At 39.8% G+C, this 23,951-nt stretch overlaps 1 protein-coding gene across 21 annotated transcripts in view; it reads left to right on the forward strand.

Moving 5' to 3' along the window:
* DGKG (diacylglycerol kinase gamma) overlaps positions 1 to 23,951 on the forward strand; it is a 273,063-nt gene that overhangs the window by 115,027 nt on the left and 134,085 nt on the right. For 15 of the 21 annotated variants that reach the window (XR_011973966.1, XM_072640384.1, XM_072640377.1 and 12 more), the window contains 6 exons: positions 365 to 469; positions 5,371 to 5,487; positions 15,649 to 15,732; positions 16,422 to 16,526; positions 19,722 to 19,795; positions 20,922 to 20,996. Coding sequence is in view for 20 of the 21 variants with exons in the window: in XM_072640384.1 (XP_072496485.1) it covers positions 365 to 469; positions 5,371 to 5,487; positions 15,649 to 15,732; positions 16,422 to 16,526; positions 19,722 to 19,795; positions 20,922 to 20,996 (560 nt within the window). In the remaining variant the exon portion in view is untranslated. Of the gene's footprint in view, positions 1 to 364; positions 470 to 5,370; positions 5,488 to 6,595; positions 6,652 to 15,648; positions 15,733 to 16,421; positions 16,527 to 19,721; positions 19,796 to 20,921; positions 20,997 to 23,951 lie in introns of all 21 variants that reach the window. The other 6 variants (XM_072640385.1, XM_072640386.1, XM_072640395.1 and 3 more) reach the window with 5 other exon arrangements.

Below are 23,951 nucleotides of genomic sequence, written 5' to 3' on the forward strand. Positions count from 1 at the left end.
TGCCAGGCACTTAGTGCTGTGCTACACTTCCAAGATACTAATTTAAAATCTGAGATGATCCCTATCCTGGAGGAGTTTCTATTCTGGGAGTGGGGTGGAAATAAGGAGTTAGGGGGAAAAGGACAAAATCTGACTTCAAGAACCTTGCATTCTCCTGGGGGATATCTTTTTTTCATTTGTTTTTCATCAATCTCTACACTACAACCAATGCCTCAGCTTACATTGGGTGAGATCAGGGGAATAAGCTTATTTAGGGGGAAGGACTCACTTTGAGAGAGTTCCTTAGCACACTATAGGACGTTTCCTTATATTAGCCATCTTTGGTCTAAGATACCATTGGCCTTTTCCCCCCCTCTTCTCCAAGGTCGAAGAAGAGGAGAGTGAGTGCTCTGTATACAATTCCCAGAAGATTTCTCTCTTGGAGATTAGCCAATTCACCCCCTCATTGACTGATAGCCATGGATTACAGGTACAAGGGTTTCCCTGGAATCTTTTATTTGCCATTTATTTCCCCATATTCTAAAGTCCATAAACCTTAGACACTTGCTAGCTATGTGACCCTGGAAAATTGATTAGCCTCTCTTAACCTCAGTTTCCTCATCTGTAAAATGGAACTAATGGCACTTCACTCCTGAGATGATTGTGAATATCAAATGAAATAATATATGTTTTGCAAATTCTATATCACTATAGAAATGCTCACTATATAAACATGGCCCTTGCAAAGACTGGATATTAATGCCCCTCTCCCTGAACTTGGCTCACCTTTACATAACAAAGTCTTTGGGACTCAAGTGTCCTGACTTACTTTTCCTAAGAAGAGTTGTATCTGGTCCTTCTGTTGTTAGCCAAGCAGGGATACCCAAAAGTTGGATTGCCAAGATCTAAACCCAAGCCCTGGGCACGTGATAAAAAAGATGGGATTCCAGAGTGTGACATGCCAGACCAAAAAAAAAAAAAATTAGGATAGGATCATAGATTGGAAACAGGAAGGGACCTCAGAGGCCATATGACCCCTGTTTATGTTACAGAAAAGGAAATTGAGGCCCAGAGATATGGAGAGGTTTACCAAAGGCCACACAGGTAGGAAGAGGCAAGATTCAATTTCGGGTCCTCTGATAAGGCTCATAGGATTATAGTCCTGGAGCCAGAAGGGACCTCAGAGGTCACCTGGCCCAATCTTCTTGTTTTACAAATGAAGTGACCCTCCTGAAGGATCCCAGGCTCTTATACATGGTGGAGTCTCTTCTGATGGCAGACCTAGGGTGGTTTAGACATCAGTGAGAGGCCCAGCATCCTGTCCCTGGTGTCTAGAATGGGGGTGGGGCAAGGGGAGAGAGGGAGTCATCCCCCTGGAGTTTGTCATGGCCCAGTAATATGTGAGATGTTATGTTCTTGTGTCAGTGCCCCACTTAAGGAACAAACTGTGGATTGTCCAGAATAAGACTGAGCAGGATGGTAAAGAGGGGGCCATGCCCCCCAAGATCCACTGAAGGAAGCGAAGACGTTTAGGTTGAAAAGTGAAGCCTTTGGGAGGCCATGATAGTGATTCAGGCATTCAAAGGGAGGACCTGGTGGTAGAGGGATTCGATCCATTCTGTCATTTGAGCAGAACACAGAATAACAAATAGAAATGATAAGAAAGCATATTGAAGTGAGATTTAAAGAGAAACCTTGAAGAATAAGACTCTGGACAATTAGAATGAGTTGCCTCATTCAGAAGCAGACACGAGTGTCCAGGGAAATGTTTAACTGGCTCTCAAAACAAAAATGTTTGCCTGATGCACCTTTAAGTTTGACCTGCATTGATAACATCACCCTTATTTCCTTAAATTGAGATAACTGACAAAACAGTAAATCAAGCCCTGGCCTGTAGCATTTGCCCATTTCTAAGATGTAAATGTTCTCAGTATAAATTTAACAACCAGCTCTCAGAAGCCCTGACCTTTAGTATTTGCCCATTTCTAAAATGTAAATATTCTCAGTGAGAATTTAACAATTGGCTCTCAGATGCCTGTATGAGCTGACTACAGCATGTGCTGATAGCAGGTGATCTCCTCAGTTGAAATCTCCAGCAGTATCTTCAGGGCCATTTTTCAGAGATTCCAAATCAGGAGCAGTTTGCACCAGACAGGTTCTATTACTCAGAAATCACGTAACCTTCTGACCAGTAGTCTAGGATGAACATCAGTTCTCAGATCAAACTTTAAACATCTAGCATAAGGTTCTAACCCAGGTGCTCTAGACCTCAAGTCTGACACTGTATCTGCTATGTCACCTGGAATCTTAAGCAGCAGTCCTATCTATTCCTTGATTTCCCTCTTCACCTTCATTTAAAATGAAAATAAATTGGAACCAAAACTTCACTTAGGCTGCTATAATAATTTTTCAACTTCAAGTTCTATATTTAAGCCACTAGGAAAAGAAAAAAATCCATCTCCTTCAGTGCAAAGACTGTTGTTTCATCTTATATCTCAATCTCTTTCCCTCCCACACTCACGGCAAAAATCCCTGATTCAGAAACACTCTTCACTTCCATGCCCAAGGTCATCTTTCTCACTTATATTTTAACTACGTTCCTCCTTCTCTTAAAAAAAACTAAATAAAGTGATACTTAGTATCCTAACTTCCAGATTGCAGGTTTCTTTCAGGCAGACTCAGTGTGCGGTTCAGCTTTGTAGGGCATAACATCATTTGCAGTAGGTGCCAAATAAATGTTAAATTGATCATATGGTAGAATGAGTTCTGGATGTGGAGGGGATCAGACATGTACTAGTCTGAGCAAACTATTCAGACTCTTTGATACTCAGTTTTTCATCATAATATAGTTATGAAAATTTTACTGCCTTGTTGCACAAGAAAATTGCAAGTCATTCAAGTCTCACATTCCTACTTCAGCAAAAACCTGAAATTCTCTCTAGACCTTTTAAGGATCAAAAATCTAATGAGAAAATATCTGATTTTTTTTAAAACTGAGTTGGAAAACAGATCAAGAACAGATCACTGGATATATTTTTTAAAAAGGATTTTTTAAAAGCCTGGAAACTCACTGCTTAAATCTCTTAAAATTAGGTGGTACAGTGAACACGATTCTGGACCTAGATTCAGGAAAATTTGAATTTAAGTCTAGGCTTGGACATTACCAGATATGAGATCTTAGGCAAGTCACTTAACCTTGGTCTGTCTCAGTTGCCTCATCTTTAAAATGGAGATAAGAACAGCGCTTATATCCTAGAGTTGTGGTAAGAATCAAATATGATAATATTGATATGATAATATCAAATATGATAATAATATTGAAGCTCTTTATAAACATTAAAGAACTACATAATTATGTGAAGATTTAGAAAACGTATCAATCTCCTCCTAAAAGAAATCACAAAAGGAAAAAGGCCAAGAATGTCATAGCCAAAATCCAGAACTCCTACAATATACCTCATGCAACCAGAAAGAAGTAATTCATGTACTAAGGAACTATAATAAGGAAAACTCAAAATGTGGCAGCTTCTACCATAAACAAGAGGAGATCTTGGAATATAATATTCTAAATGGCAATAAATATAGTCTTACATCTGAGAATAATTCCCCTAAAAAAGCTGAGATTTCAAAGGAAAATATAACAGAGGGCTTTCAAAGATTTCTGACAAAAATTCTAAACACAAGTAGGAACTTTGAAATAGAAATACAAGAGTCAAGAAAAACCTAAAAAAGTGTGTTTAATTGAGCAATTGGGATGGGCCATGTAATGAAGTTGTGCTAACATTCTAATAGGAAAGGAAGAAACAAATGTCCCTTCAGAACTTTAATGTCATCAAAACTCATTGTTAGAATTAAATGATAAAAACGGGATTTAGCAATGAATCAGTTCTGTTCTGGGGAATTGAAGAGGGAAAAGGAAAGGGGAAAAAAAGAGAATATACTAGCGATGAAACAGGAAGAAGGGGGTGGGACTTACTACATCTCCTAATTGTGGAAAGTGGCCAAAAAAGAATACAAACATGAAGGAAGGCATCAGAGGAGCAGGCATCAGTTGAACCTCACTGTTTTCTGAAACAAAGGATTGAAGATAGATACAGAAACAAGTACAGATATATATATATATATCAAATTCATCAAGGAAACAAGTGAGCAGGGATGAATGTTAAGAGAAAGGATAACACCAGGGAAGGAATAGCTTTATGAAAACCAAAATTCCTGATCCTGAAGGGAAATTAAAATGAAAAACAAGAAAGAGAACCAAAGAATTAGAATCTAATGGAAAGCTTGACATTTGGGAAATGGTTGAGCAAATTGTGGTATATGAATATGAAGGAGTATTATTGCACCATAAGGAATGATGGAAGATATTTCAAAGAGTACTGGGTAGTATGATGTGAGCAGAAACAGGAAAGAAAAACCCTAAGGGGAAAAAAAACATTTTGAAGACTTGATGACCATGTTTCCAGAGGACCTGCGATTCAGCATGTTACCTAGCTCTTGACAAAGAGATGATGGAATCTCTTTTTGGGGACAACCATAGTGTGGATTCATTTTGCATGATTATTTGTTACAAAAGATTTTTTTCCCCCTCCTCTCTTTTTGAGTTTTTCTTTTTCTTTTGGTGGAGCAACATGGTAGAAAGGGAATTTAGAAATAGTGATGCCAAAAAAAAAGACCCATTAAAACTTTTTTAAATGGATGGAAGAGACCAGTGAAGGAAGTTTAGAAGGAAACAGAGCAAAGCAAGATGCTTTTGAAAGTAGCATGTGGAACTTATTTTATACTTTTTTTTTATAAAAAACAAGTGGGGATTCACAGTTTCATATATAGTTCTCTTTTTGTGATACTCTTTTTTGTTACTTAAGTGTAGAATAAGAAAATAAATTTAATTTTTAAATGAATGAACAAAAAATTCTTCCATTTTTGCTGGCTTTTTTGATATTTTCTCTTTCACCTCAGCATTCCTCTTTCGGCCATTCTTTTTCATGAATCAAATGAAAAGAAAGAAGTGAGTATGGATCCAACACCATCTTGATTTCCTGTTCATGGTGAAAGTCACTAAAAACAATGGTTTCCAAAATATTTTTCTACCAAGGATTATGTTCGCATCTGATCCCATCTCTCATTTTTCATTTTTTGTGCCTCAGTTTCTCCTCTTCTCATTATGGTCTATATATGTAAGCATGGACAGTAGCCTGAGGAGCCCCAAGATAAGCTACTTCAGACCTTCTTTGGTTTGCAGCAGATGGACCTCCACTGGGAAAAGTGCCTTAGGAAACTATGGGCATTTTCCTTGTTGCTTCCTTTCTGTTTCATCTGTGTGAGCCATTGATGGCAATATTTACTGTATTCAGTATTTATGGTCTTTTTTCTCATTGTCTCTCCAAAAAGGAGAAGAAAGAAGAGAAAATCACTTCCACCAACTTCCCTTCATCTGGTTCAAGCCCTGACAATGCCACAAATGAGATGGAACTCACTTTTTTAACCGAGGATGCAAATGAATTGAAGGTACAATAGTTTACCCTGAAGCTTATATTTTTAATTTATTGTCCATCTTCTCTTTTTCCTAGTTTTAAAATAAATTTTATTGCTATACTTTGTTTCTACATCACCTACATTTCTTTTTAAAAACTAAATTTGTTTTCTTTATGAATTTATAACCTGTCTTTCCTACTGTTCTCCAGACCCCACCCCACCCCCATCACTGATTTTTTTTTCATTTTCCTATTTACTTTATTGTCGGGTATTTCCCCATAATTTCTAGTACTACATTTTTGTGAGATTTCTTTTCTGGGAATGAGAACCTCATACTAATCAGTTTGAGAACTGGGATTATATTTTTCCCCAGGGCTGAAACTCTTTCCAATTCCTTTCAAATTGGACAATTTGAAATTTGGACAATTTGGACAGCTGTGGCAAGTTCAAAATTTGTAAATATAAAGTATAAACATAAACCTCAGTGTTTTAAAACAAGTGGGGTGATTTTCCTGGTTTCCCAGGTCACCAACCTTTGGTAATACTGAAATTTAAGAATGGACATAAGCAGTATATGCAATAGACTTGGCATTCTGTAGAGCATCACCTGAATGTATCCCCGGTATGACTCAAACTAGCAAATTTAAGCCTCATCAAAAGGTTTAAAGGTATTTTACTCAGATACCTATAATAAAAAAGATTAAGAAATGATGATAACTTGTGATCCACTGTTTAGAAAAGCATTATAGCCCATGTTCTCAATTTTTACTATCACCTCTGCATGAAATCCTTTGACTCCAGGTGGAATAGACCTGTAAAGAACTGATGATGAAATCAATGTGACAATCCATAGGGCCCGGAACTACAGCTCCAGGGCCTTGAGTAGTAAGGATACAAGTTCAAACAACAGATTTGTGGGAAACAGTAGAGTCAAAGAAAGAATAGAATCCTTGCTTATGGGGGAAAAGACAAGGATAAAGCACAACAGAGTGAAGCCAGAAGCTTTCAGCTATTGTTTTCTTTCCATTTTCCTGCCAAGAAAAACTACCAATATGCTGTCAATAAACAGCAGAAAAATGGCTTATAGGAAGCTGAAATCCAAGAAAAACAAAGTGATGATAAATGTACTCTTGACTTTCAGGTGAGATGTAAAGTCAGCAGGTCTAAATGAACATGATACAGAGAGAAGAGGCAAGTGTAAGCAGTCTGTCAATTTTTTGAAGATTGTGGAGATACATACCATAGAACAACGAAAGGAAAAATGTCTCAATTCTCAAAAAAAAAAAAAAAACATAAAAGAAGGAATGGAATCTTAATTATAGGCCAATGACCTCAAATTTGACTCCTATCAAAATTCTAAAGCCTGTCAATAAAGAGTTGGTTAGTGAACATTTAGAAAAGAACATTATCACACTGATCTCACATAGCTCCATCACAAACAATTCCAGACAGATATATCTAATTTTTCACACAATTATTAGATTAATAAATCAAGGAAGTTCTGTAGATATATTCCCTTGATTTTAGTGAATCATCTAGCAAAATCTCTCATGATGTTCCTAACAACAGAATGGAAGGCATATGAGCTAGTCAGTGGACAATTAGACTAATGGTTGAATCTAGAGAACTCATGATTAGTTTTAGGTCGCATTATACAGAGGTACCTAGTGGAGTGCCCACAGAACTAAATTTGGCCCTCTGCTCTATAACATTTTTATGAGTGAATTGGATAAAATGTTGATGGCATGCTCATCAAATATGAACATGATGCAAAGATAGATAAGGTAGCTATTAGATGACATAATAAAAAAAAGTAATTATAGTCTAGAATATTTGACCAAATCTACTAAGATCACATTTCAAGGAGGAAAATTCAAAGTCTTAAACTTGGGTACAAAAAATCAACTCCTTAAGTCAAAATAACAGGAATATCTAGATAGCAATTAATCTGAAAAAAAGATTTAGCAATTTCGGTGGATGACAAGTTCAAAATTGAACCTGGAAGCAGAGCCAGGGTGATTAGAGGACAAGCTCGCTAGGGTAGCTTGGACATGACTTGTTTTTATTGGGCCCCTGTTTTGTGTTAATGATTTGTTGCTTCCCTTTCTAATTGATTACACATCATCCCTTTGTTGTTTCATTCTAGAACTCATCCAACAATTTTAGGTAAGGTTCACCAGTCTGTAGTTCGAACATTCATCCCCTTTTGCCAATCAGGACAATATCTGCCTCAGTGCAGTCCTTTGACTCTTCTCCTATACTCCATAATCATTCAGACATCGCCCATAATGTCTCAACAATCATCTCCAAAAATTTTGCAGTGTCATAGAGTGTAGTGACTTGAACTTGCAGCTTACTTATCACTCTTACTATTTTCTCATCTATCTTGGCTTTCCATTCCCGGTCAGTACAGAAACCCAGGAGACTTAGTTTGAGACCAGCCAGAATCTAGTATTCCATCAAAGGCACAAAAGCTTAAGAGATGGGTAAACCAAAGAATAACACAACTAGTTAAAAAAAATTATTGCAAATCTAGAGATCCTCCAAAAGGACCCAAAAATAATTCTATAGCAACTACAAGAAGAGATTTAATGAAAAATGAATTTTTCACAAAGACAACATGAATACTTGGAAGAAATTAAGCAAGAGATTAAAAAACTGAAAAATCTCTGGAAGAAAAATTTGGAAGGAGAATAAACACTTTAGAGGAGAAAGTGGTATTATCCAAGTACTGGAAACTCTAAAAACTAAAATAGACTAAAAAGAAATCAATGATTCCATGAGACAAAAAGAAACAGAAATAGAAAAAATAAAAGATTTTTAAAAATACTTAAAGAAAATGTACAATATCTGATTTTTTAAAACTGAATTAGAAAATATATAAAAGGGAGATCATTGGACAGATAAAATCAGGATTTTTGTAAAAGCATGGATACTCACTATATTCCAGAAAATTATAAATTTAAACTGTCCAGGTTTCTTAGGACTAGGTGGCACACAGTTGGACCTGAATTCAGAAAGACTAGAGTTCCATTCTAGTCTCACTAACTACTTGTGTGACCCTGGGCAAGTCACGTAACCTTTGTCTGTCTCAGTTTCCTCATCTGCGAAATAGAGACAACAATAGCACCTACCTCTCAGAGTTGTGGTGAAGATTAAATGAGATATTCCTAAAGCATCTTGCAAACCTTAAAACACTACATAATTATGTAAAGATTTAGAAAATATGTAAATCTCCTCCTAAAAGAAACCCCCCCCCCAAAAAAAGTAGTATTGCTAGATCAAAGAATGTGCAGTTTTGTAGACTTTGAGGTATAGTTCCAAAGTGTTCTGCAGAATTGTTGAATCAGTTCACAACTCCACCACCAGTGCATTAGTGTCCCAATTTTTCCACATCCCTACCAGCATCTGCTATTTTCTTTTCTGTCATGACATCTGATAGGTGTGCAGTAGTATCTCAGAGTTGTTTTATTTACATTGCTTTAATCAATAGTAATTTAGAGCACTTTTTTCCTGTAACTATTGAGATCTTTGATTTCTTCTTCTGAAAATTGCCTGTTCATATCCTTTGACCATTTATCACCTAGGAAACAGCTCTTGTTTTCTAAACTTGATTAAGTTTCCTATACAGTATATTTGAGAAATCAGGACTTTATCAGAGAAACTTGCTAGGAAAATTTTTCCCTGTTTTCTGTTTTCCTTCTAATTTTGGCCGCATTCGTTTTATCTGTGAAAAAGCTTTTTAATTACATTATCAAAACTATCTATTTTATTTCCTATTATTTCTTCTACCTCTTGTTTAGTCACAAACATATCCATAGATCTGACAAGTATATTTTTCCCTACTCTCCTAATTTACTTCTGATATTTTCCTTTATGTAAGTCATTCATCCATTTTGACCCTTTCTTGGTATACAGTGTGCTATATTGATCTATGTGTCATTCCTGTCAAACTGCTTTCTAATTTTTCCAGAAATTTTTCTCAGATGGTGAGTTCTTGCCCCCAAAGCTCAGATCTTGGGTTTGTTAAACACGAGGGTGCTATGGTTATTTACTGTGAATTGTGTACCTAGTTTATTCCACTGGTCTACCTCTCTGTTTCTTAGTGCCAGATTATTTTGATGATGATCACTTTGTAATATAATTTGAAATTTGGAGCTGCTAGGTTACCTTTCTCAACATTTTTCCATTGGTTCTCTTGATTTTCTTTTAACCTCTTGTTCTTCTGGATTAATTTTGTTACTATTTTTTTCTAGTTCTATAAAAAATCATTCTTTGTTAGTTTGATGGCTATGGCACTGAATAAGTAAACTGACATAGGTGGAATTGTCATTTTTCTTATATTGACTCAGCCTTCGCTTGAGCAATTAATATTTCTCCAGTTGTTTAGATCTGTCTTTATTTATGCAAAAAGTGTTTTGTAATTGTGTTCGTATAATCTCTGGGTTTATCTTGGCAAATAGACTGCCAAGTATTTTCTATTGTCTGCAGTTATTTCGAAAGGCATTTTTCTTCCTATCTCTTTCTGCTGGACTTTGTTGGTAATATGTAGAAACGCTGAAGATTTATAAGGGTTTATTTTGTATGTTGCAACCTTGTTGGAGTTAATTGTTTGGACTAGTTTTTAGTCACCTCACACACTTGATACTCACTAGTTATATGACCTTAGGCAAGTCACTTAACCCCAATTGCCTCATCCTGGGTCATCTTCAGTCATCCTGATGAACATCTGGTCACTGGACTCAGATGGGTCTGGAGGAGAAGTGAGGCTGGTGACCTGCACAGCCCTCCCTCACTCAAAACAAAGTCCAATGCAAGTCATGTCGTCATTTCTCTGATGGCATAGTCTTCTTTGGCAACAAAGGATGAACACATACACATACACATACATGCAGTGGATTATCTAGGATTGTTTAAGTATACCCTCATACCATCTGCAAAGAGTAATAGTTTTTTTCCTCATTGCCTAGGCACAAATAGTCCACATGAATATTTGGGGTGGAGATGTCTTTGATATTGTCAGTCATGAGGGTTTGGGGAAAATCATGGCAAAATTTGGTTGCCTGGAGAACTTCATCAGTATTGTACAGTCATTTCATGACAGTATGCTTGCTAGTTCTGGATAATGGATGATACTCTTGCACTTTCCCAGTAATCAATAGAGTAAAGCTGTGTGCTTGCTCCCATGCTTTTTAGCATGATGTTCTCAGCAATGTTGTCAGATGCCTTCAGTGAAGATGGAAAATGGCATCAAGGGCAGCAATTTCATGGTGATAAATTATTTAACTTGAAAAGGCTACAGTTAGACACTAAAGTGGAAGGAGAGTTGATGTGTGACTGTTCATGGATGATTGTGCACTCGATGCAACCTCTTAGGCTAAGATGCAGCAGAGTATGGATCAATTTTCTGTTGCTTGTACTAATTTTGGCCTTACAATTAACACCAAGAAAACACAGGTTCTCCACCAGCCGACACCACACCACATATATGACACCATTGGTTACCGCAAATGGAGAAATTTTCAGTGCTGCAGATAAGTTCACTTATCTTGGCAGTATACTTTCTAGGAATGTCCTCATAGATGGTGAGTTGGCACACTCGTTGCCAGAGCTAGCTTAGAGTTTGGGAAGCTCTGAGGAGATATTAGGTTGCCTATCAAACTGAAAGTCTGCAGAGCCATTGTACTGACCTCATTGTTGTATGCCTCTGAAAACTGGACAGTATACCAGTGCCATGCCAGGAAATGGAATCGCTTCCATTTGAATTATCTTAGGAAGATGCTGAAGATCACCAAGTAAGCTAAGGTACCAGACACTGAGATCCTTTCTCAAACTAAACTGCCAAGCATTCAGAACTTTACTGCAGAAAGCCCAACTCCATTGGGCTGGGCACATTGTTCACGTGTATACATTTGCCGAAAAAACTATTTTATGGAGAGCTCACACAAGGCAAACACTCGCCCAGAGATCAGAAGAAATACAAGGACACTCTCAAGGTTTCTCTGAAAATCTTTGGTCTTTTCCCACTCTATTTTATTTCTTTTTATATATTATTACATAATTTTATGCGTTGTATAATGTCTAAGCATTTCATGGTTAGAAAAGAAGAAAGAAGCCAAAGTGCTTCACAACCTTATGAGCTGGCATTGAGGAATGGTTTGAGTTGGGTAGGAAGTCAGGATCCAAATTTGTTCTTTTTTTTCTTTTTACTCCCACTTAATAGTATTTTATTTTTTCCAATTAAGCATGAAGATAGATTTCCACATTCACTTTTATAAGATTTTTAGTTCCAAATTTTGCCCCCTCCTTCCCCTCCTTCTCCTCAGACAGCAAGCAATTTGATATATGTTCTACGTGTATAATCATGTTAAACATATTTTCACATTAGTCATGTTGTGAAAGAAAAATCATAACAATAGGGGAAAACCTTGAGAAAGAAAAACCAAAAAGAGAGAGAGAAGGGGGAGAGAGAGAGGGAAAGAGAGAGAGAGCGAGAGGGGAGGGGAGGGAGGAAGGGAGAGGGAGGGAGAGAGAGAGAACACCATCTCAAGAGCCAAGGGAATCAAGTATATCAGGAGGGACCAGTTCATCCTTTCCAAAGTTATATGGAGTCAGGGCAGGGAAGTCTGAGAAAAGACAATCTCCCTGAGGTCACATTTGAGAGACCATTGACCCATTCTGAGAAAGAAGCACTTCTTAAGTGTTGGACACATGACAGATCAGTGGTCAGTGGAGTGTCAGCCAGTCTAGATGGTGAGAGAGAGGGGGAGGGGGAGAGGATTTATTAACTACTTACTATGTGCCAGGCATCTTATGAATAACTACTGGTTGGGTCATCCAGTCCAAAAAATAAAATCCCCCCAAATCATTTTTTTCCTCCTTGTCTTCAACCATATCTCCACTTTCCCTTATAAAAATTGAGTAAGTGACCTTCCCAATATCATCTGTCCTGAATTGTAAACTCCTTTGTGGAAAGGGGCAGCATCTTGTTTACCTTGGCAAACCCCCAATACCTATTAGAGAGAATCGCCAGAACCAAGTTCAAATCTTGCCTCCAACTTTTACTACCTATGTGACATTTAGAAAATTACTTAATATCCCTGTGCCTCAGTTTCCTTATTTGTAAAATGAAGGCATTGGAATAGATGACCCTGAAGTCTCTTCCATCTCTAAATCAGTATTGCTATGATCCTATGTATAGGTATTAAATAAATATACCTGCATTCAGAAAACCTAGATTCACATTCCAGCTCTGCCACATACAACCTGGGCAAGTCTCTGAGCCTCAGTTTTCTCATCTGAAAAATGGGAATCTTACTAATTGCATTCTAAAGCAGCTATGGTCCAGTGGATAGAAAGTTGACCTCAGAGTCAGGAAGGCCACTGTTTAAGTCCTTTCTCTAAAACAAAATGACTGTGGGACCCTGGGCAAGTCACTTATCTTTTCATTTCCTCAGAAACCTCTCTGAAACCATCAATTGCCAAGCAGGTGCTGAGTTGCATTGGTAGATGAATAGAGTTCCCTAAGCCAAGGAATCACTGGTTCACATAATGATAAGTCATCATAATAATCCTTGCACTACCCACCACAAGGTCATTATAAGGTAATAACTCTGGAAAGTGGAAAGTAAAAACCAAAATGAGCTCTTTTTTATTATCAGACAAAAGAACTCCATCATAATTCACAACAGAGGAAAGATGCCATAATTCTTTGACTTGCTGCTAATAAACCAAACTAGTAAAACCAGCATTTTCTGAAAAATTTTCTTCAAGTGAGCAAGAATTTCTTAAAAGCTTACTATATTCCAGTCACTGCAATAAACACTGAGGATATAAAGCAGAGCAAAAATGATCTCTGCCTTTCCAGAACATAATTCTTTGAGGGGAGGGGAGAGGCAATCAGGGTTAGGTGACTTTCCCAGGGTCACACAGCTAGTAAGTGTCTGAGGTCAGATTTGAACTCAGGTCTTCCTGACTCCAGGCTCAGAGCCACTATACCACCCACCTGCCCCTGAACTTACTGGAAGAGACAAACATGAAAATAACTAGGAACATAGACAATTCTACAGAGTCAACAAAAGGCCATTTAGAAAGGGAAGGCTGGAGGGACCAGGAAAGAGTTCCCGCAGAAAGCTGGATTTAAGCTGTCTTGAAGAAAGCTAGCTAAGGCAGTAGGCAGAAGGCAGGAGGGAGAGCATCCTTGGCATGGCAGACAGCCAGTGACACAAAGAAGAGTGAGAACATGGTTTAATCTCAGAGAAAAAGGAAAGACATGTAATGTCTCTAGATCACAGAATATATAGAGGAGTGTAATGTCTAAGCTTATACAGAAAGGGAGGGGCAGGGTAGTTATGGACCTACAAGGGACCAAAAGCCAAAGAAAGACTTCTACCTTTGGTCCTAGAGGTAATAGGGAGACACTGGAATTTATTAAGCAAAGAGTAACATGGTTCACCTGAGTTTCAGGAAAAATCATTTTGGCAGTTCAGTAAAGAAGGCTAGATTAAAGTGAGGAGAAATGAGGGAGAAAGACCAGTCCAAGAGACAAATGATAAAAGCCTGCTCAAGTACAGTGATTGTGTGAGTAAAAATAAGGGGACGTAGGCAGGAGACTTTGTGAAAAGAAGAATGTGGAGATTTGCCAACGGATTAGATGTCTTTTTGATATGTAGATATGAGAGTAAGCATGATACACAGGTGCCTAGGTGACTGGTGAGTGGGGAGAATATTCAGGAAGTTCAGAAGTGGGGAGAGTTTAGGGGAAAAAGAAGTTTTGTCGTGAATATGTTGAGTTGGAGATGCACATAGGATGTCCAGTTTGAGATGTCCAAGAAAGGCAGTGATTTGAGACTAGAATTTAGAAGACAGACTCTGGTTGGACTATAGATCTGGGAATCATCCCATGGGAGCTTATGAGATAACCAAGTAAAACTGAATAGAATAGAAAGAGAAGGGGGCTCACAACAGAGCACGAAGGATACCCAGGGTGAGTGGATGTGACTGAACAGCAAGGGGATTGAAGAGGAACAGAAAAAAGAACTAGAAGAGAACAGGATCACTAAGACCTGGAAGAGAAAGCATCCAGAAGGATGTGGTCAACAGTCTCAAGACCTTTGACACTCAAAATGCAGAGAGGATCTGGAGGATGAGGATTGAGAAAAGGCCATTTGATTTAACAATTAAGAGATCATTGATGACTTTGGACGAGAATTGGGTTATGAACCATGAGCTAAGGGGAAAGGGAGTCATTTGCAAAAAAGACTTAGAGTCTGAACTCAGATCAGACAGACAGACAGATAAATAGACAGAGAAAGAGAAAGAAGGAAGGAGGGAGTTATGAAGGGACAGTTTTCCAACCTGCACAATTAAATTTGAAACTGGAAGCGATGGATAGAGCAATTGCTCTTGAAGAGTAAGTCCAATTGAACAAAGAAATATCCGGGGAGCAAAGAATTATATAAGTCATAGTGAATCAGACAGTTTGGATGAGATATTGTTCCAATGAGATGTTATTCAAGCCCTGGGTGTGTAGATTAACTAAGGTTAACAAAGGTTCTTAGGTCGAACTTCTGTTCAACACAGAAGCTATGTCCATCAGGAAGCTTTTATGGACAATTCCTGAGACAGAAAAAAGACACCAAAGTTTACAATGGCAGAGTTGTGAGTTACCATCAGTGCATGGGTTTTCTTCACTCCTGGGCCTTCTATGCAGATTTTTTTGTCCTAACTTTACCTCACAGATACTATCTTCATTGGTGGGAGTGTGTGATTCGTTTATATGAAGATTGTGATGTCTTTTAATATTCATGCACTTGCTTTAATATAAATATCTGTGATATTACTTCCTTGGTCTAATTGCTAACTAAATGGTTTTGTTAAAGATCTAAAAGAACTATCATTGTAAGTGGCTATTTTGTGTAAATGAAACTGCATCAGTGGGGGCTCAAAACTGAATTGATGAGTAAGGAGAGTATATTTCCTGACAACATGAGAACTCTTCTCCCCCTACATGTATGCTATACATATATGCTCATGTCATCTCCTCTGTTAGAATGGAAGCTCCTTGAAGGTAGGAATTAGTGATTTTTTTCTTTCTGTCTCCAGCACTGAGTACAGTACTTGGCACCTAAGTGCTTAATAGATATCTATTGACTGATTAAGATTTGACTGGCTTCTTTCTTTCTTTCCACAAAGGAAGAAAAAATGTCTGAGAAAAAATCTTCACAGAAACCAAACAGCATCAAGAAATCCAAAACACCAATCAAGAAGCAGCTTGCGGTATAGTTGTTTGCTCTACATTTTCCATTGCTCATCCATTACTGGCCTTCTTATGTCTAAACACAACATTCAGGGATTCATTCTCCAAGCCTGGATGCTAATGTGCCTTGGTCTGCCCTGGGCCCATTATGAGATTACCTCTCCTGAGCCCCCAGGGTTTTCCCAAGAGTGTCTTTATATATCCAGTTCATTAACAAGTCAACAAAGACATGACCAACGAAAGAAGAAAAATGGTGGTCATCTGTGAAGCATGATGCCAATTGTCTTTGAAAGAACTTTGATAGCAGGTCAATAACTGATAAACATTTATTAAGTGCCTACTAAGTGCCAGGCACTTAGTGCTGTGCTACACTTCCAAGATACTAATTTAAAATCTGAGATGATCCCTATCCTGGAGGAGTTTCTATTCTGGGAGTGGGGTGGAAATAAGGAGTTAGGGGGAAAAGGACAAAATCTGACTTCAAGAACCTTGCATTCTCCTGGGGGATATCTTTTTTTCATTTGTTTTTCATCAATCTCTGGACTACAACCAATGCCTCAGCTTACATTGGGTGAGATTGGGGGAATAAGCTTATTTAGGGGGAAGGACTCACTTTGAGAGAGTTCCTTAGCACACCATAGGATGTTTCCTTATATTAGCCATCTTTGGTCTAAGATACCATTGGCCTTTTCCCCCCCTCTTCTCCAAGGTCGAAGAAGAGGAGAGTGAGTGCTCTGTATACAATTCCCAGAAGATTTCTCTCTTGGAGATTAGCCAATTCACCTCCTCATTGACTGATAGCCATGGATTACAGGTACAAGGGTTTCCCTGGAATCTTTTATTTGCCATTTATTTCCCCATATTCTAAAGTCCATAAACCTTAGACACTTGCTAGCTATGTGACCCTGGAAAATTGATTAGCCTCTCTTAACCTCAGTTTCCTCATCTGTAAAATGGAACTAATGGCACTTCACTCCTGAGATGATTGTGAATATCAAATGAAATAATATATGTTTTGCAAATTCTATATCACTATAGAAATGCTCACTATATAAATATGGCCCTTGCAAAGACTGGATATTAATGCCCCTCTCCCTGAACTTGGCTCACCATTACATAACAAAGTCTTTGGGACTCAAGTGTCCTGACTTACTTTTCCTAAGAAGAGTTGTATCTGGTCCTTCTGTTGTTAGCCAAGCAGGGATACCCAAAAGTTGGATTGCCAAGATCTAAACCCAAGCCCTGGGCACGTGATAAAAAAGATGGGATTCCAGAGTGTGACATGCCAGACCAAAAAAAAAAAAAATTAGGATAGGATCATAGATTGGAAACAGGAAGGGACCTCAGAGGCCATATGACCCCTGTTTATGTTACAGAAAAGGAAATTGAGGCCCAGAGATATGGAGAGGTTTACCAAAGGCCACACAGGTAGGAAGAGGCAAGATTCAATTTCGGGTCCTCTGATAAGGCTCATAGGATTATAGTCCTGGAGCCAGAAGGGACCTCAGAGGTCACCTGGCCCAATCTTCTTGTTTTACAAATGAAGTGACCCTCCTGAAGGATCCCAGGCTCTTATACATGGTGGAGTCTCTTCTGATGGCAGACCTAGGGTGGTTTAGACATCAGTGAGAGGCCCAGCATCCTGTCCCTGGTGTCTAGAATGGGGGTGGGGCAAGGGGAGAGAGGGAGTCATCCCCCTGGAGTTTGTCATGGCCCAGTAATATGTGAGATGTTATGTTCTTGTGTCAGTGCCCCACTTAAGGAACAAACTGTGGATTGTCCAGAATAAGACTGAGCAGGATGGTAAAGAGGGGCCCATGCCCCCCAAGATCCACTGAAGGAAGCGAAGACGTTTAGGTTGAAAAGTGAAGCCTTTGGGAGGCCATGATAGTGATTCAGGCATTCAAAGGGAGGACCTGGTGGTAGAGGGATTCGATCCATTCTGTCATTTGAGCAGAACACAGAATAACAAATAGAAATGATAAGAAAGCATATTGAAGTGAGATTTAAAGAGAAACCTTGAAGAATAAGACTCTGGACAATTAGAATGGGTTGCCTCAATCTGAAGCAGACACGAGTGTCCAGGGAAATGTTTAACTGGCTCTCAAAACAAAAATGTTTGCCTGATGCACCTTTAAGTTTGACCTCCATCGGTAACATCACCCTTATTTCCTTAAATTGAGATAACTGACAAAACAGTAAATCAAGCCCTGGCCTGTAGCATTTGCCCATTTCTAAGATGTAAATGTTCTCAGTATAAATTTAACAACCAGCTCTCAGAAGCCCTTGACCTTTAGTATTTGCCCATTTCTAAAATGTAAATATTCTCAGTGAGAATTTAACAATTGGCTCTCAGATGCCTGTATGAGCTGACTACAGCATGTGCTGATAGCAGGTGATCTCCTCAGTTGAAATCTCCAGCAGTATCTGCAGGGCCATTCTTCAGAGATTCCAAATCGGGAGCAGCTTGCACCAGACAGGTTCTATTAGTCAGAAATCACGTAACCTTCTGACCAGTAGTCTAGGACGAACATCAGTTCTCAGATCAGACTTTCCTTTGCTCTTGTCTAAGCCACAGCGCTCTGAGACTCTGCCCTTATCAGCCCCACAGAGAATCAAAAGAGGGAGAAAGGCATTTGTTGGCTTATCTTTCTTAGTCAGTAGTATGTTCATGGAAGGAAGAATAAGTGAATCCTACAGCTTGAGAGCCACACTTTAGTTACCGTAGTACAACTCGCTTATCTCTCAACATACCTCAATAAGAATTTGTCACAAAGCTGCTAATGGCACTTCCCAGAGTGTCTCTCCTCTCGTTCAGCTTTCTAGTTGAAGTGTTGACAAGTAGTGAGAGCCACGAAGCAGAGTCAGGGAGGAACAGGGGAGCTTGAACAATGTCCAACGTGGAAACTGCTAGAATAAGGATGAGGCCGTGGCATTGAATGTTACCTGATTCTCCATCTTTTCCTGGACATGATAGTGTAGAATTTGGTTCTTAAATGCAGGCTAACCAATAGCAAGGCAATTCTGATTCCTTTTCCTGTGCCACTCACAATTCATTTAGAAGATGCCAGCTAACATGGCCATGAAAATAATCTCAAAGATTGTAACAGCCTGCCTCACCTCTCAGTCAAGTGAATGACAACAGTTTTTCCCACTCACATAACTGTCATTTTGCCTCTTTCAGGAACCAGGAGGCTACTACCAAAGCTGAGTTAGTGTGTAACAAGCACCCCTTAAGCATCTCCACAATGAGGAAGGAGAAACAGGAGAGGTTCATAAAGAGAAGGAAAGGAAGGGAGAAAAGTGGAAGGGAAGGATGAGAAGAACACAAGAGAAGGATAAGGAAGGGTAACACAAGAAAACTTGTTATGGGGTAGAAAAAAGAAAAGAAAACTTTATAAGCAGCAGAGGAGGATTATGTCTTCATCCCCTGAAATATCACACGTACACACACACATACACACATGGTAAACTTGTCTGAGGTTGAACAAAAAGTAGAAATATGGAAGATTGAGGTGGGGAGATATAATTAATTCCATTTTGAACATATCAGCTTTGAGATACTAAAGAAGCTGGAGGTGTTCAGCAGGTAGCTGGTGATGAGTGGAGAGCGAAAGTGAGAGTGAGAGCCAGAGAGAGAGAGAGAAAGGAAGAGAGAGAGAGCGCAGGTGCCTAAGGTGGGTGAAGGTCTAGGTCACAGAAGACAGTGTAGTATAATGGCTCTGGATTCAAAGGACCTGGGTTCAAAGCCAGCCTCTGGCATTTACTACTTGTGTGACCTTGGGCAAGTCATTTGACTTCCTTGGCCTCCATTATCTTATCTGTAAAAAATGGGTCCCTTCATGAGTTGAGGTGGTTAATAAACTGGCCATAGTATTTGGGCAGATGTTGAGGTCCCCAGGTAAAAGGGATGGAGAGGAATATGTAAACTAGATCCTCAACTCAGAGGTCTGCTTCAACTCCAGAATTCCGTGATTCTCTAAGCTTTTCCTTACCCCATGTATTTCAGATTATTCCACCAAAGGACACACATCCCCTGCTAGTCTTGCTCAATCCTAAGAGTGGAGGAAGACAAGGAGAAAGGTATGTATTATTCTTACATCATTATTATTTGTCAAAGAGGAAGGGTCTGACAAGCAGCCATCTTTGAATTTCCTTTGGTAGTAGACTTCTTGTGTTAGTAGGAATTACAGAGACACCTGTTCCTCTCCCCCACCTTTCTACACTTTTCTTACCCAAACTCTATAGAAGAATCTAAGAGGGTGAGTGATTTTGTGAGTTTAGGTAGAGCTGTTCTTGCAACAGAAGCTATAATCGGGGGCAGGTAGAGGTCCGTAGCTGTAAGAGATGTGAAGAGTGAGGAAATGGCAAGAAAAGAAATCTTAGCTACACCAATCTGACTGAGACATTCTATCTTTGAAAAGACCAGGCATCGATCTCATCAGCAAGAGACCATCTGGACACATTTTTAGTAGCTGCTGGGCAGAGCATGAAGGAGGAAATTAGTATTTTAAAGTAGTTTCTCATTGCTGATCACAGATATTGCCATGTTTGGAGGCAGAGGTGGGTGTGGTATACACAGCGAGAGTAAAGTGTCAGGACTATGTGAAAAAAAATGGAAGCAGTCAGGAATAAAGAGGGAAGGTTTGGGGGAGGTTCCTCGCAGTTCATGAAGCATGTTCTTCCCTACTAACCTGGGGTTCCATGACCCTGAAGGTGCAGCCTTAGGAAAAACCTGAGAATTGGCACTTTCCATCTCAGTCCTTACGAACAACTTTCTCCTCTACCCTCCCTCTTCATTCCTGCATAGTCTCATGATCCAAAGCCTGCTCCCATGCTATGAAGGTCATGACAGGAAGTCACACCCCCTAATATATAAATAGGACTCCAGGAAGGAAGAAGCTCTAACAGAATGGGGGCTCCATGCTCTTTATTTGCCAATGCCCTCTTTTGTTCTTGGATGAAGAGAGAGCCTTCAAGTCACAAGGCTGCCAATCATTCTAGTCATCTCTTGGAATGGTGAAGCAGCCCTCTTCCACTTGAGAAGCTCAGGGCTCCAGAATCTGCAATGGGCTTCAGTCTCTCCTGTCCCTTGTCCTCATCACATAGGTTGGAAGTGGACTGATGAGGCCGTTTTTCTGCTAGAACTGCTTCCAATGACATTTCCTTTCTGTTTCTGCTTTTCTCTCCCTTCTTTTTGTTTCTATAGACTCCTTCGGAAATTCCAATATCTGCTCAACCCCAGACAAGTTTTCAACCTGGAGAAATGGGGGCCTCTTCCAGGGTATGAAGATGCCATCCTCTTCTAATGCTTCTCAAGTTTTCTCTTGTTTATCCCTCCCATACTAAGTCATTTTCTAGAACTCCATCCTTCCCTTTCTCTTCATTTTTCCCTCCACCTTTCTTCACAAACCCCTCAGTTTCCACTTTTTCTTTCTGGAAGTGCTCAGGAACAGGTGTTATTGGCTGACTCCATTTTGGAAGTAGCCTCCTGGCTCCTGGTGAAGGGAAAGTAACCGTCATATGGGTGGGTGGGTGGGAAACTGCTTTTGTCATGTACTTGATTTACTTGAGGGCAGGCTGGCCAATTCCTCGAGCTTCTGTTCAAGGCTGTGTTAACTGGCATATTCCCAATGAATCAAGAGAGACACAGGGAAAGGAAACCTGGGCCCCCTCATGTACTGACTCATATTCTACATGGTGTACCCAAGTAAACAGGCAAAATTAGGTAGCAGGGTAATTAGTCACATGCAGTACAACTACCTCCTCCTTATTCTAGGACAGTGCTCTGTTTTCAAGCCCTTGATTTCCCCCATTTCCTGACTTTCATTCTTTGTCAACGATCTGACCAGAACAATGAGCAGAAGCAATTCAAGGAAGGAAACCTTTAACCTTTCTGTTTTGGTTTGTGGGGATTATTGTGGGGATTATTATGGGACCCTAGATGTGGAGCTGGCAGGGACTTTAGAAGTCATCGAGTCAAACTCCCTTATTTTAAAGATGAGGAAACTGAGGTGCTTGCCCAAGATCACATGCTTTAGAGGTGGGATTTTAAACCAAGGTCCTCTAACTCCAGAGTCAGGGCTCAAAGGTTAGTTAGGGTCCTAGAAGTTACTACAGTAGCTAAAATGGAGGCCTCCATCTGTGGGATTTGTGTATTGTTCTCCCCATGAGCAGTAGGATTATCAAAAAATGTGTCATGGCTGCCACCCTTCTCCCGATTCTCATTCCCCACAGAGGCAGGTAAGAGGAAAGCCTTAGAATGCTGTGCCTTAGACAAGAGTCCAAGGAAAGACTGAGCAGTGCTCATCCAAAGGGGAACTCTCAGTTATATGAAGGACAGGGCACACTCACCTGGGACAGAGGTAGTCAGCCCTAGTCAGGAAAGGGATATACATATTTCAAACTAGCAGGGACATGGGGTGGGGGGCACATAGAGAGAAATAGTGTGTTATATTCAACAGAGCTCTAGCCTTGGGGTCAGGAAACTCTGGGTTCTAATGAGACACTGAGGCACAAACACATCTGTCTGACCCTGTGGTGAGTCATCTAACTTCTCCAAGCCTCAGTTTATTAATCTGCAAATATCTGGAATAATAATAACACCTTCTGCATGAGGTTATCATAAGGGTCAAAAGATATAATAAAACATTCTGCAAACTTTAAAGATAGATAGGTACACATTTACAGACACATATGTGTAAGTCTCTCTTATGATGATTACCAAGCCCCTACTATGTACCAGATAATGTGTGAGACCTCTCTTTAAGAAAATTGTCTTTGGCATCTGAATGACAGAGAGACTCAGCAACAGCTATTCCAATAGTCCTGGCATGAGCTGATGGAAAAGAATGAACAAAAGTTTTGATGTAGAGACAGTTTGCTTTCCCTCGGTATTTCTCAGAAGCCTTAGCCACATGAGTTCCAAGGTTGCCATGTTGCCTGGCACGTTGGCTACTGACAGGTATCAGCTACGCTACCAAAGGCTTTGTTACATTATGGGAGGCCAAGGCCAGTATGGTGGGGACATCTACTGGCCAGGACCTATCACTGGTGTTTTTGTGAGTTGGCCTGTTTGCAGGTATCCTAGGACTAGCTTGATGCCACATGGAGCCCCCAGCACCTAGGCCAAGGCCTGGCACACAATAGTCATACTCTTGTGTTCACTGCATAGAATGGGATCCCATTATGTGGTCCTGTGTATTTACAAATTGAACTTCATAGAATCTTAGATAGAGAGCTGGGGGAGGCCTCAGAGATGCCTTCTGGCCTGATCTCTTCATTCTACAAATAAGAAAAGGGAGGTCCAGAAAAGTTAAGTGACTTATCCAAGGTCACCCAGGTGTTAAGTATCAAAAGTTATATTTGACCCCACATAAATCCTCTCTGCTCTGGGTTCAGCAGTTCCAAGAGCACCACCACTAAGGACTTCAAAAATAGCATGAAAAGAATAATTCAGGGACAGACCAGACTTGTGATTTCATCACAGTTTAGGGAGCACCCAGGGAGGAATCCCCTCTACCATTGCAAGTGGCCAATTTCTCTGCAATCGATAGCATCAGAGATTCACCTGGGGCACTGAGAGGTGACTTTGTGCAGGGTCACACAGCCATGATGTGGGCTGCACAGCCAAGACGTAGCCAAGGTGGGCCGTGAGCTCAGCCAGATCTTCCTCACTGTGAGGCCAGAGTTCCATCTACCATAGTACACTGCCCTTTGAGGCTGTAGCTTGCAAACGGACAGCGCTTCATGGTTTATAAAAGTTTTATATCAATGGCTTTATTTTATTCTCAAAACAGCACTGGGAGGTGGAAGATGGAACAAGGATCCCAATTTGGCCAATCAGGAAACTGAAATATCAGGACAGGAAGAAGTGATTTCCTCAGTGACCTTGCCACTGAGTAGGTGCCAACACCTATATCTTCAGAATCCTAAGTCAAGTGCAGACCTTCCACTATCACATAAACTCTGGAGGCAATGATAATCTTAACCTGGGACAGAGCATATCTCATTTAAAGAAGGGAAATAATAAAAATTTTTCAGTATTATTCTATGAGAGTTCTGACACTGTCAGAAGGACTGTTGCCTTCTGGATCTAAGGATCTCAGAGCCCTTCTACATCACACCTATCCCTTCATTTTACCAGTGAAATAGAATGTAACCTCCATAGCAGCAGGGCTGTTTCAATTTTGTCTTTGTGCCTGGCACATAGTTGGTGTTTATCATATGTTTGCTGACT

The sequence above is a fragment of the Notamacropus eugenii genome, chromosome 2 (genome assembly GCF_028372415.1).
Source record: "Notamacropus eugenii isolate mMacEug1 chromosome 2, mMacEug1.pri_v2, whole genome shotgun sequence".
Classification (NCBI taxonomy): domain Eukaryota; kingdom Metazoa; phylum Chordata; class Mammalia; order Diprotodontia; family Macropodidae; genus Notamacropus; species Notamacropus eugenii.